The 14691-nt window shown below is 32.9% G+C and overlaps 1 protein-coding gene across 2 annotated transcripts in view; it reads right to left on the bottom strand.

The window, feature by feature from the left end:
- The window catches only part of TBCK (TBC1 domain containing kinase), a 235859-nt gene that overhangs the window by 144942 nt on the left and 76226 nt on the right, over nt 1-14691 (bottom strand). For both annotated transcript variants that reach the window (XM_028121310.2, XM_028121311.1), the window contains exons 9-17: nt 13981-14042; nt 11732-11880; nt 9889-10027; nt 8501-8600; nt 4445-4494; nt 4109-4238; nt 2692-2790; nt 760-822; nt 135-261 (exon numbers count right to left, since the gene is read on the bottom strand). In XM_028121310.2, the coding sequence (XP_027977111.1) occupies nt 135-261; nt 760-822; nt 2692-2790; nt 4109-4238; nt 4445-4494; nt 8501-8600; nt 9889-10027; nt 11732-11880; nt 13981-14042 (919 nt within the window). The remainder of the gene's footprint in view (nt 1-134; nt 262-759; nt 823-2691; nt 2791-4108; nt 4239-4444; nt 4495-8500; nt 8601-9888; nt 10028-11731; nt 11881-13980; nt 14043-14691) is intronic.

Here is a 14691-nt window from a genome sequence, read left to right as displayed (position 1 = left end):
GGATAACCAATAACAGTTTTCCTCAAAGCCAAGGATATTTTGATATTTTGTTTTAATTTTTTAAAATTGTCAGTCATACAACATGCTCCTAATACTTCAAAAAGAAGCTTAATAATTGGGAGAAAAAATGTTACCTTGCCAATACACAAGATCAGGATGAGACACGACCCAGGCTTTTAATACACGCCTAAATTTTGCATGACCTTCTGGTGATGATAACAGTTCATCATACTGATGACACCGAGGAATATCCACTTCAATCTGTAAAAAAGCAAAACAATAAGGTGGAACTGGAATAGAGTGATCTCCAATAAACCTCAAGATAAGGAAAAGGAAAGAGTGTATCTTAAATTTCAGAATAGACCATCTACATAATCCTGGTGTCTGAAGTTTTTAAATTTTATATTAGTCCTCTGGAAACACCAAAAAAGTTGCATGTATACTTAAACAAAAAAGCAGACCATTTCTATCGAAAAGGTATATATTAATATAGTTTTCAAAAAACCTTCCTTTATAACCTGGTCTAAATAAAGAGCAAATTCCTCAGATAAAAAAGTACAATTATTAGGAAAAGTTACTTGGTCTAAACTCCTTTGAAGCATTCTAACTCACTAACTTGTGAGTAAAATAAGAGCTATGCATATACATATACATATGATGGCTGCTGAGTTTCATAATTAAGAAAATTCTTCTTGCCTTTCTAAAATTTAAAGATTTGGCAGAATTGTCTTAGGTTGTTTAAGAAAATCTAAATCATACCTGTCTATCTGTAGGAATAGGAGTATCTTTATCAATTGCATCATACTTGGCATGAATAGCTCCCTGCAAAAAATAAGAGAAGATATATTAATTTATCATATCCTTAATAAATTATTGGCTTAGACAAAATATAGTTCTTAGAAACATCTATCTTTGAAAGCACAACCAATTATAGATAGGCACATTCAAACCCAAAGCACCCTCTTAGAAAATTCTTCACATCTTTTACAATCTGTGATGAAAGTCTGTGACAATTTATCGTTTTGCTAAGGCAGTCATTTGAATTACATGTACAGGAAGACAAATATGTTAAAAGAGTCACTTAATGAGTATGCTTAGCTCATCTCCCAGCTCCCACAACACAACACAGCCTTGCTGTGCTCTATTCATTGTCAACTCATACCTAGTAAGTTTCATGAAGAAATTTAAAAAAAAAACTGGGGAGTGTCATCCCTTGAGAAATTTTCCTGTAAAGTTGGAAATGGAAGCAAAAATAAAATAAAATTGTTTAAAGGAGTTCAGCATCAGAAGGAAGAGGTTTGGGACAAATTAAAGAATGAAATTCCATGTGGAATCCCTAATGGAATCATTAAGGGATTAAAGAGATTATTTACATTTTCCATTTATAGCTCTACAGAAAGAATAACTGAATAAACTACTTCAAATTTTGGTCATGTTCTATAGGATCAAGCATAGATCAATTCTTAATTCTCTAGTTTACTGTAATGGTAGAGAAAGAGCTAGGAATTTAGAGTTCAATCTCTGATGTAACATGCTACTATCAACATCTTGGTACATCTACTTTATGAGACATTTGGACAACCTGACCTTGGAATTCCTCTTGAATTTTAGCATTATATAGTTCTACAATTCTAATCATTACCATATGATAGGAATAACAGGCATTCTTATTAAGCAACCAACCAAACTCAAAGATATTTGTAGACTTTCACCAAGGAAATCAGGAATAAAGGAAGGAATTCTTTCAATAGAGAGTTAAAAGGATTAAAAATACTTGGAAGAATTCACACACAAAAAATAGGTGATGGATATCCATAAGATATCTATAAGAGAATACAGAAAAGCAGGTGACAAAGAAATTGACAGGAAATGAAAAAAAATTGGCAATGATTTGGCCCATTATCATGACTGCTGTCACCAAAATCTGTTAGTACTGCAAGTCACTCCAATAATGTGACACCTTGCCTCTTCTCACTGCCACAGATAAGGTATTATAGAAGACAAAGTAGCTATTTCTCCAGGCAGCATGGTTCTGGTAAGATAGATATGCCAAAAGACACTAAATTATATTAATGATTTTTGACAAGGTTCAAATTAGAGTGGAATATTTCTTATAAATAAGCAGTTCTATTTCTAAATGAACATTCTTTATAAGCAGGGCTATATACTTATAACTGAAATATATATTAGAATATTCTGATTTTAAAATGAATAATCAAGATAATTTCTGAGTCCCATTAAATGAAATATTAAATGGCATAAATCTAACAAGACTTCAATTATATTTTTCTATTCTATTCTTTTCCTTTATTGTTTTCACTAAAAATTGCCAAATAATCTTAACTCAAATTTTACTATATAATTTCCTAACAACTTGGAAAATATATATTCAGAAAGTACTTTCCTTCTTCCTTTTTTCTTAACACTATTGATCAGCTTCTAACATCTTTTCTTTTTTTTTAAGATTTTTAAAATTAATTAACTAGTTAATTAATTAATTTATTTGACAGAGAGAAAGACAGCGAGAGAGGAAACACAAGCAGGGGGAGTGGGAGAGGGAGAAGCAGGCTTCCCGCTGAACAGGGAGCCTGATGTGGGGCTTGATCCCAGGACCCTGAGATCATGACCTGATCTGAAGACAGATGCTTAACAACTGAGCCACCCAGGTGCCCCACCTCTTTTCTTTCATACCTCAACTCCCAGAAGGGCAGCCCAGGTTAAACCTCTCATAAGAGGAGGAATGTCAACTCTTGCTTCTTTCCAGATTTGATTTTTTTTATATGGATAAGCCTATAGGTTAAAAAAAAAAAAAAAAAAAAGATATGAAAAATACCTCAAGTTAACAAGTACCTTCTTTTAATCCAAAGAGTTCTGAATACACCAGTGATAAAGTTGAAGGTGACCTGCAATAAATTTCCAAGTACCTGAAATTATTTTACCTGTTATTAATACATATTAAGTTAGTAGTGGAATAGTTCCCTAGCCTCTGTAAATCTTATATAATACAATCAAAGAGAGGAGCTGAATCTACTGTTTTTAACCATCCCTCTCTCTTTTATATATATTTTTTATTATGTTAATCATCATACATTACATCATTAGTTTTTTTTATACAATTTTTTTAAAGATTTTATTTATTTATTTGTGAGAGAGAATGAGAAAGAGAGAGAGAGCAGGAGAGGGGGGAAGGTCAGAGGGAGAAGCAGACTCCCTGCTGAGCAGGGAGCCTGATGCAGGACTTGATCCTGGGACTCGAGCCGAAGGCAGTCGCCTAACCAACTGAGCCACCCAGGCACCCACATCATTAGTTTTTGATGTAGTGTTCCATGATTCATTGTTTGCATATAACACCCGGTGTTCCATTCAGTACGTGTGCCCTCTTTAATACCCATCACCAGGCTGATCCATCCTCCCACCCCCCACCCCTCTAGAACTCTCAGTTTTTCTCAGAGCCCATAGTCTTTCATGGTTCGTCTCCCCCTCTGATTCCCCCCCTTCATTTTTCCCTCCCTACTATCTTCTTTTTTTTTTTAACATATAGTATTATTTGTTTCAGAGGTACAGGTCTGTGAATTGTGTAAGACTGTTGAATCACAGACCTGTTAAAGGCTCTTAATACAAAATTTAAAATAGCTTTATAGAATGCTTTAGCCAATTTACACATACTACAGAAGAATGATAGTTCCAATCTCAATATACATTTACTCACTTTGCAATTCCATATGGAAAAAAAAGTCTATTTTTTTTCAGTCCCAGTAAGGATACATATTTTGAATAGATTTACTGACTAGCTGTATTTCTATTATGTTTTTTATCCATTTCTCTGTTTCAATGATAGTCCTTTTCCCTATTGATTTTTAAGTGTTTTTTAAATAGCAAGGATATTAAATATCTTTTGACTAATGTGGTTTTGCATAGATTCCTTCATCTTCTTTTACTTTTTAATTTTGTTTACTATTAACATGTATCATTTTTATTATTAATTAGATAAAATAGGTCCTAAGAATTAGTGTTCTCATGACATCAAGATTCCCTAAGAATTACCAATGAAATAAAAAAAATAAAGATTGTATATGGACTCTTTACACCTTACACTTTAGAATCCTACCTTTAGTAGCCTGTCAAAGAGAATGATTCTGTTTAGTTGGTACTCTGTGTCCCTCTCTCGGATGATTAAAGGGAGAGTGGCAGCTGCAGACAACTCATTATTGCTGTTTGAATGAGGTAAATTAGACTGGCTATAAAAGAGAAACAAAAGGAGAAAAATTGACAAAATGTATAAAATTAAAAAAAAACAGAACACCACTTTTTTGTATTCTACTTAGGAAACAATTTTCCAAAAAAATAGGCAGGCTTCTTATCAATCTAATAGAAACAGAAAAGAAAAATAATGGTAAAAAGAATATATATATATACATACATATATATATATATATATACTCACTCATCTTCAAGTAGTGGGTAAAATGCTTCTCCACCAACATCTTTTAACCTCTGAATTTAAAGAGAAAATATTTACGATATTTAAGATCTGAGACAGAAGCAGTGACCTTTATTTAAAAGGAAAATGATGTAAAATTATACATTTATAGCAAGGAAACTACAAAATAGAATTTAAAATCCATTTATTGTAAACATGCAAATACACCATGCCTCCAGTGATTAAGTTTCGCAGTAAAGAATATTCTTTGTTTTTTTGTTTTTTTACCTTCAGGCATTTCTCATAAATGTTAGACACCTATTATGATAGTTTTCTAAACACAAGGCAGAATTGCTAAAATTAGTATAAAATTGAATAAATGGATAAAACTTTAAAATTATGTGAAGATTATATAAGAAGGTACTTTTTAATACACATCTCTTAATTTAAAACTTGAGTCCAATTCATTTTTGCCTTGACATTAATACAAACTAAGACAAAAGTAAGGTGCTAATAAAAGGATTCAAAAGAATTTCTCACATCATACTTTGAACATGCATGATTCAAACAGCTGGTAAACCAGCTGACAAAATTCAGTTTTCTTCATTCTTTTTTCCACAAACATATAACAATAAATGTTACTCCAAATAATAACATTGGCAGGATTATAGATATTCAAAAACATAAGAAGGCAGGCAATAGTAAAGTAAAATCGGAGACATATCCTAAGTAGGGTGATTAACGTTAATGTCATCTTGCCTGCTGCTCTGCTCTTCAGTTCAACTTCCAACTTGAAGGCAGAGTACCTGCTCCTGTGGGGATTGACACAGAAGTTCAAGCTCTATGTGTAGCCAGCATCGATCTTCTGTTGATTAGAGTTACTGTGTACTCACCCATGTGAGTTAGCCTCAGAATTTTTAAAAGCCAAAGAAAAATCTTTTACCACAACTGAGACTCTGGCAAACACTGATTTTATGACTGGCTTTTCTCTAAAACTTGATGTGCTATAGATTTATCCTATTTTGCCTCTAAACTTTTAGGTGTTTCTTTTGTGGATTAAAATTCTAAGTAGAAAAATAATATTTTCTCAAATTTTACCCATTAATATGCACATTCTTTTAAAATTTGGGTTTTTTTTAATTTATTCATGAGAGGCAGAGAGAGAGAGAGAGAGAGAGAGAGAGAGGCAGAGGGAGAAGCAGGCTCCCAAGGAGCAGGGAGCCCGATGCAGGACTCGATCCCATGACCCGAGCCGAAGGCAGATGGTCAACCATCTGAGCCACCCAGGCGCCCTAAAATTTGGGTTTTACTGTCCTGAAAGTCATAGATATTATAAGTAACTTTTCTGCTTTTTTTGTATTAAAAATTTAGCATATACAAAAAGGGCAAAAATACAGAAAAGTAGAAGGTAAAAATTATTATTTGGTTTCTGTATTATTTTTAAAATCAGCAACATAAACTTTTTTCTTAATAATTATAGAAAAAAGTTTTTTAAATTTCAAAAGTAGGAAAGTAAGGTCATTAAGCAAGTAAAATTAAAGCCTTGTATTCATTTAACTTATGTTCATATACTTTGGATTATATTTAAAGAAGCAAATTAAGGGTAAAATCAAATCAGTCAAAACCATATATTTAGATGTAGTTCATTGTTTGTTGCTTTGTACTGCTACTTATTTCATCCACTATACACATTCTTTCTTTTCAAAGAGATGATAAGTTTAGTGTATCATGTAGTAATTATATATTTAAATGTTCTATTTCTTGCATTATGGCAGATAAGAGATTCCAATTGCCTCCTACTACATAATACGTAAAATATTAAATGACAGGAAAAGCCTAAAAATATAAGGAAAATGCAATGATAGGTGACCCAAAGCTGGGCTTAGAGAGAAAGGATATAAGCTAGAAATAAAGTATATTGATAATTGTGGCCTAGGGTTTTAAGCACAATGGGACTAAGACTTGGGCATCTGATGAACAGGCAGCCAGACTGGAGGAGACCCTGCTATACTCAACTAAAGAAAGAACTGTGTGTGTTGGGGGCGGAGGGGAGGATATCCAACTTTAGCCAGCCCGAGTCATTGATGTGGGGAAGAAGAATATCAACTACTGATGCCTTTTCGTTGCCTGTCTCTAATAAGGTAAGGAGGGAAGCTGAGAAGCTTTATATAAGGTCACAGCCCAGAGACACAGGTTCACTAAAGGGCTGCAACCTAACCATAGGATTATAGAACTCCTTCCCTTCCCTACCATACCTCCATGATATTAGAGCTCCCATATAAAAGGGGATTCCAGCTGAAAGAGCTGCAGACCTTAGACCCTATTTTAAAAAATCTCTAGGGAAAAAAAAAAAGGTCTCTAGGGAAACCCAAAGACACCAGGGGGAACAAGAACAAGGATAGTTGAGGAAATTTTAGCCTCTGACAAAAAAGCTACACAAATAGTAAACAGCTATATCTTGAGCTAAAGGCCTATTTACCATAGTTCTTTTTACTGGTAAATCATGTTAGGGTTTCAACAAAAAATGGCAAGACATGCTAAAATGTGAAAAAGACACCAGCCTCAGATATGTCAGAGAGTTGGAAATTATCAGGCCAGTAATTTAAAATAACTCTGATTAATATGCTAAGGGCTCTAAGGAAAAAAGTGGACAGCATGCAAGAACAGGTGGGTAATATAAGCATGAAGATAAAAATTCTAATAAAGAATCAAAAGATGTAACCTATGTGTTATAGAAACATCAGAAGAGGAGAAAGGAAGAAACAAAAGAAATATCTGAAGTAAAAATGACAGAAATTTTCAAAATTAAAGACATGAAATAACAAAGATCCAGGAAACTACAAACATCAAGTGGGATAAATACCAAAAGAAAAACTTATGCCTAGTAATATCATATTCCTTAAAAGAAACCATCCAAAGACATTGGGGAGGGTATGTGCTATGGTGAGCACTGTGAATTGTACAAGACTTCTGAATCACAGATTTGTACCTCTGAAACAAATAATGCAATATATGTTAAGAAAAAAAAAAAAAAGAAAAGGAAGATAGCAGGAGGGGAAGAAGGAAAGGGGGGAAATCAGGGGGGGAGATGAACCATGAGAGATAATGGACTCTGAAAAACAAACTGAGGGTTCTAGAGGGGATGGGGTGGGAGGATGGGTTAGCCTGGTGATGGGTATTGGGGAGGGCATGTTCTGCATGGAGCACTGGGTGTTATGCACAAACAATGAATCATGGAACACTACATCAAAAATGGTAAGTAACACAATAATAAAAATTAAAAAAAAAAAAGGACTGGCAAAAAAAAAAACTAAAAAAAAAAAGTTAAAGGAAAAGCCACAGATTAGAAGACATATGCATTACATATAGCCTACAAAGACTCCATATTTGGAATATATTTTTTGAAATCTTCAAATCAATAAGAAATCACCCAGTAGAAAAATTAACAAAAGATATGAACTAGTAATATACAGAAGAGGTAAACAAACTACCAAGAAATATGAAGAAATTTGTAACTGCATTATAATCAGGGAATTAAAAATTAGTATTATAGCAAAAACTATTCCATATCTTTTAAAGCAATAATTTTTTTTAAGATTTTATTTATTTATTTGAGAGAGAGAGAGAGAGCAGGAGTGGGGGGGGAGGGGCAGAAGGAGAGGGAGAAGCAGACTCCCCACTGAGCAGGGAGCCCCACACAGGGCTTGATCCCAGGACCCTGAGGATCATGACCTGAGCCGAAGGCAGATGCTTAACCGACTGAGCCACTCAGGTGCCTCTAGAGCAATAATTTGGTAAAAATTTGATAATATCATGTGTTACCAAGTATACAGAAAATGAGAAACCTTATCCAATAATGGTAAAAAGATATAACTACTTTTGTGAATGACTGAACAATATATACTAAAGTTGAAGGTGTACAGATCCTATTTCCCAATAACATCACTCCTGGGCACATACCTTAAAGAAACTCTGACATATTTTATGAGATTAGGAAGGAATTCAAGGCTTCATGTATATCTGTAAGGTTTTATTTAAAAAAAAAAATCTGAGGTAGATTTGTCAAAATACCATTCTTACATTTCTTAGCTGGCATAATGACAATGTCACAGTGGTGTCATCTAATAGTGAGCTTCTATCTCGACCTTGTCCAAAGCTTTCACCATCTTCAAAGAGAAAACTGAAAAGGGATTTAAAAAAATAATTATTTTAACGAGCACACAAAATCTGATTTATTGCTTCTTCTAGAAAATAAAATTTATTCTAAATCATCATTCCCTCATCAAAGAAAGAAATTTTAGACTACACGGATTAATTTAAAAATATGTAACTGCTGGTTGATATTTCACCAAACAATTCTCATTTTTAAGTACAAACTGATTTCATATGAATACAGTATATAAATATAAACCATTTTAAGAACACAAGAGTGTGATTTATCCTCTTTGTTCATGCAGATTCAATGCTAAAATTACTCTCTTGACAATATGTGTGTGTGCTCCTGAGAAGTTTATATAAGTGAGACATGATAAAAGAAGAAAGAAAAATCATGATAGTAACTTCTCAGGAGAAAGAATAGTGAATAATAAATGCATAAAATTTCTTTAGGATTTCAGAGAATTAATTTTGAGAATTTACATATACCTTGGAATTTCTATCATATTATTTCCTGGTGTTCTGCTTAAGTCAATGTATGAGAAATATAATTGACTTAAAAATCAGTTTAAGGGGGAGAAAAAGTAGAGACCCAGTGTTCTATTCAAATAATTAACCTAAAAATGTAACGTGAAGAAAAAAATGATTAGTACGTAATTTGCATGTTACCTACAATGATCAAATCTAGTCCTAAAATCTAAAATTAAAAATTTAAAGCATTGGTGAAACTCAAGAGATTTAAGTTCACATCTTTATGAATAAATACAAAGAGCAATGGAACAGTAACAATTTTGGTCCTTAGAGTTGTACTGTTATTTAACTTTCAGTCTAATTTATATGATGATGTCCAAGATCTTATGCAGTTCTGCAGAGTTTGCACAACAGTGATTTAGCACCATGATGATCTCTAGGACAATGAGGCCAAAGAGTACATTTACATTTACAATTGTAATTGGAAATAAAAAAAAGTTAGTTATGATAGGCACTCTAGCCTAGTTTATTAACTCTCTTGAATATTACTATTCTTTCTGACTTGTACATTTTGCATTTATTGAACATCAATTATTACAAGATATTCCATAATAATGGGTCTACCTCAAATAGATCATAAAGCAAATTATTAAAATATTAAAAATATTAAAAATAATATTAATGTGAATTCAATTAAAAGCCTCAGCCAAGAAAACAAGGTATTGACTTCCAGTTGCTTTCATAATCACCTAGTTGGAATGTCTACCAAAGAAACCCCAAATTAAAAAAAAAATGTTATTACTAAATTTTTTTCATTTCCAAGGTAAACTTTCTTTCCTTACTTGGGGAGTGTGCAGATAGGTGGTTTAGAGCGAATGATTTCCTTGTTGACAAGCTCTTTCTCCAAGTCACCTCCAGCTAAACACCAAAGGTAATATACTTCTTCAATAGATCTTTCTGCCAGATAATCACTGTTTATATCTATTAATGGCAAATGGAAAAGGATGAGAGCTATCACACTTATTGTTTTTATTAAAAAGCAACAGGAAATAATAGCTGATATTCTCAAAAAATAGTAACTGAAGAACATAGTAAGAGTCCCTTTAAGAATATTCATACTATAAACTGTACAAAGGATGAAGATATACATATTGGATGTACATTCAGTTTCTTTGAGAAAAAGTAGAATTTTTACCCTCTATATTAGAGATATATGGGATATATATTCCATACAGATACCAGATATATCAGGCTCTGTGAGGAAGGGATAAGGACAGAAAAAAGTACTTGGTTGGGTGCCTGGGTGGCTCAGTTGGTTAAGCAACTGCCTTCGGCTCAGGTCATGATCCTGGAGTCCCGGGATCAAATCCCACATCAGGCTCCCTGCTCAGCAGGGAGTCTGCTTCTCCCTCTGACCCTCTCCCCTCTCATGCTCTCTCTCTATCTCATTCTCTCTCTCAAATAAATAAATAAAATCTTAAAAAAAAAAGAAAAAAGTACTTGGATAGTTAACTAACACAGACTATTCCATCCTTCATCTCTTGAGGCAATTGTTGCCTCTTCTGAAGAGTCTTTCTGATTGTCTCAGGCATGCTATGATTCCACTGCACTATCTTCATACTGACCTTTATTTATAATAGTAATATAAATTTTTATTTGCGTGGAACACAGCAGGAACTCAAAAAAATATTTGACTGAATGAATTCTTAGTAAATATTTCCTGCCATGACTCACATCATAACTCTTCAGTGTAAGAGTATTATTGGTGCTACTAAAACACACATTCTGAGAGTTGTAATCTTCATAGATGAATGAAAAGAAAAAAAAACTGATATTCTCTTACTATGTGGAATATAATGGTATGGACTTCTACTTATAATACAATTTTTAGATATCATTTATAATAAATTATATAGAATAGGATATATGTATGTTGATGTAGTAGAAATTCCACTGGGAATTAGAAAGCAATTTTGGCATTAAGATTTGAGATGAAAATAGGACTTTGGTTTGCATAATAGATTTTTTTTTTGGTTCCATGTCCTCAATTCTTAAAGTTCTTACTCCAAAGCAATTTAAACTTAAAGGATTAGGGGTGCCTGGGTGACTTAGTCTATTAAGTGGCTGCCTTCGGCTCAGGTCATAGTCCCAGGATCCTGGGATCAAGCCCCACATCAGCCTCCTTCCTCAGCGGGGAGCCTGCTTCTCCCTCTCACTCTGTCTCCCTGCTCTGCCTACTTGTGTTCTCTCTCTATCTTTGTCAAAAAAATAAATAAAATCTTTAAAAAAAAATAAAGGATTAAAAAGTTAGGTAGTGGGCGCCTGGGTGGCTCAGATGGTTAAGCGTCTGCCTTCGGCTCAGGTCATGATCCCAGGGTCCTGGGATCGAGTCCCGCATCGGGCTCCCTGCTAGGCGGGGAGCCTGCTTCTCCCTCTGCCTCTGCCTCTCTCTCTCTGACTCTCATGAATAAATAAATAAAACATTTAAAAAAATAAAAATAAAAATAAAAAGTTAGGTAGTTATATTTTAAGCATATCCAAAATTATCTCTTAATTCCCAGACAGGTATCCATAAAGCCTCACTAATGTAATATATATGTTGTTGGTAAATGCAAAACTGAAAGTAGAATAAGGGTACTTTCTCTAAAAATAAAACATATTGTCTTCTGTCTTATTTATCATTACCTTTACACAGCTGACTGATATCCTCAGGCAGAGTCAAATCAGCACATCTCAAAGAAGATGAAAACAGACTAGCAGGTTTGGTAAAGGTCGTATATAAAGGTGACACTTCACTAAATACCTTGTCCTGCATTAATTCAGCTGCAGTTGGCCTTGAGAAAAATTTAAAACACACAGTATGAATGAGATACAAACTTCTACATTAGAAATTCTTGGTATCACTTCTTATTTAAAAAGTTATAATTAGCAGAAAATTAATTTTCAGATATTTTAATTATAAGTCATGTTTACAAGGGTAGATCAACTTTCTTTTTTTCTTAAATCGCTGTGTAATGCTGACCTTTTAATGTTTATTCCCTGATCTGTGTGTCTCATTACTCTCTTCAAAAATAAAAACTTCCATATATCACAGTGTTGCCAAATTAGTCAGTGCCTTACCTAATTTCAAAAACAGTGGTATGAGAAAAGACCATTAGAAATACGAATATTCTTCTTATATTGAGAAATCTGATAGGACACTTTGCCAAACTTTCATAATACATGGCTTTTGTAGTATATGATGTAGGCCTATTTCTGAATATGGTATGAAATGAATCATATGGCTTTGGAAAAAATTAAAAGAAAAATAACAAATTTCTACAGAGCTTATTAATGTAAGAAAAAATGGTAAGAGCTAGCATATAGTTTATATCAGGGGTCAGAAAACTGTGGCTCATGGGTCAAATCCGCCTACTGTCTGTTTTTGTATTGGCTCATGAGCTAAAAATGGATTTTGCATTTTTAAATAGTTGAAAAAAATCAAAATACTGTTATTTTGTGATATGTGAAAATTATACAAAACTCAAGTTTCAGTATCCAAAAGTAACGTTTTATTGGAACATAGCAACACTAATTCATTTAAGTATTGTCTTTAGCTCCTTTTAAGCTACAAGTTCAGTGTTGAATAGTTGTGACAGAGACTGTATGGTCCATGAAATCAAAAATATTTGCTATCTGGTCCCTACCAAAAAGAGTTCGTTGATCCTTGAGTTAAATAAACACAATAGCACATCAGTTTTTTTTTTTTTGTAAAAATATGAATCGATAATATATTTTATGATGTGGAGTTTAACATATTTATGTTTAGAAACATTTGTGCCTACATTTATTAGAATATGTTTGCTTCAATATGAAAAAAAGAATCATACTTTGCAATATTTCATGTGCATTTTTCTTTTAGTCTAGTTAACTATGATTATTTCCCTGGTTATCTGCCAAATTTTCAATTAACATTACTGTCAGTGGGTCCAACCAAATTAACTATGGCAAAATGTACTTATAAACTTGTGTCATGGATGATGTTACAGCATATTGAATGAACTATCACTAACTCAAACTGGCCATTAAATAACCAGCAATCAACCATAACAAAGCCAATGTTTCTTTAAGTTACTTAGACATGGATTTGTGTCTGAGAAATATAAATAGAATCTTAAATATTGATTGGCAATTTGTTTGATTTTTCCAAGGCACAAAAATAAACATTAGAAAATGTCCCTCAAAAAATTTGCTAGAATAATGGCACACATTCAAGGGATTAGTTAAGTCTTAAATACATCACCAGTACAGAAAATAGGTAATAAAACTCCTTAGCAGAGTCTAGATGTATACTTGTATATAAAAATGAAGTGACTGTAAGTAAATGCTGAATTTTTTCCCTTTTGTGCTTTTTGCATCTTATAATCTATCAGATTATTATATATAAACATCTCCATTTTTTACTTTTATCTTGACTATGATTTACCTGTGTTACTGAATATCTTAATTAAAATTCTAAACTAATACTACCTTTTGGTTTTCTTCTTCCTCTCTTAATGTGGCATGTTTACCCCAAATTATGTTTTTTTTGTTTTTTTTTTTTGTTTTTTTACCATTCCACTCTTCCTAACATGTATTGATAAAGATGTTTTTCTAAAAACTAATTAGAATACAGTATTTTCAAATATCGTATACTTAAAGGAGTTTAGGAAAGACAACTGTAAGGCTCACAGTGATATCATCAAATGGAAACAAATAATAATACTTCTAAGAAATCCTTTTGTATTATTATATATAATTATATATATAACAATTACATATAATTGTTAGCTATCAATTTTGTACTCCTATATAGATGTAAATATTCTTATTTAATTCATTAGCATTATAAAAAAAATCCAACTACTTATATATTAAAGATGTCAGCATAATCTCTAAGTCTTAATAATATCAACCTCTTGGAAGGGTGGAAGGTGAGACACTTCTTCAAAAGATTTATCACATTTTCAGGAAGGTCCTGGTAAATAAAACAAGAAAATAATTATTTAGAATGATCCATTTAAAAAATATATTTTACTCACACCAGTCAGAATGGCTAAAATTAACAAGTCAGGAAACAACAGATGTTGGCAAGGATGCAGAGAAAGGGGAACCTCCTACGCTGTTGGTAGGAATGCAAACTGGTGCAGCCACTCTGGAAAACAGTATGGAGGTTCCTCAAAAAGCTGAAAACAGAGCTACCCTATGAGCCAGCAATTGCACTACTAGGAATTTATCCAAATGATAAAAACATAGTGATTCGAAGGCATACATGGACCCCAATGTTTATAGCAGCAGTGTCCACAATAGCCAAACTATGGAAAGAGCCCAGATGCCCATCAACAGATGAATGGATAAAGAAGATGTAGTATGTATATATACACTGGAATATTATGCAGCCATCAAAAAAATGAAATCTTGTCATTTGCAACAATGTGGAGAGAACTAGAGGGTATTATGCTAAGTGAAATAATAAGTCAATCAGAGAAAGACAATTATCATATGATTCCACTCATATATGGAATTTAAGAAATGAAACAGAGGAGCAAAGGGGAAGGGAGGAAAAATAACAAGACATAATCAGAGATGGGGACAAACCATGAGACTCTTAACCACAGGAAATAAAC

Source organism: Eumetopias jubatus, unplaced genomic scaffold, assembly GCF_037043125.1.
Source record: "Eumetopias jubatus isolate StellerSeaLion01/CBP00866 unplaced genomic scaffold, mEumJub1_p1.0 scaffold_2, whole genome shotgun sequence".
NCBI classification, from domain to species: domain Eukaryota; kingdom Metazoa; phylum Chordata; class Mammalia; order Carnivora; family Otariidae; genus Eumetopias; species Eumetopias jubatus.
Note: the sequence above shows the minus strand (reverse complement) of the source record. Positions and strands in the feature narration are given on the sequence as shown.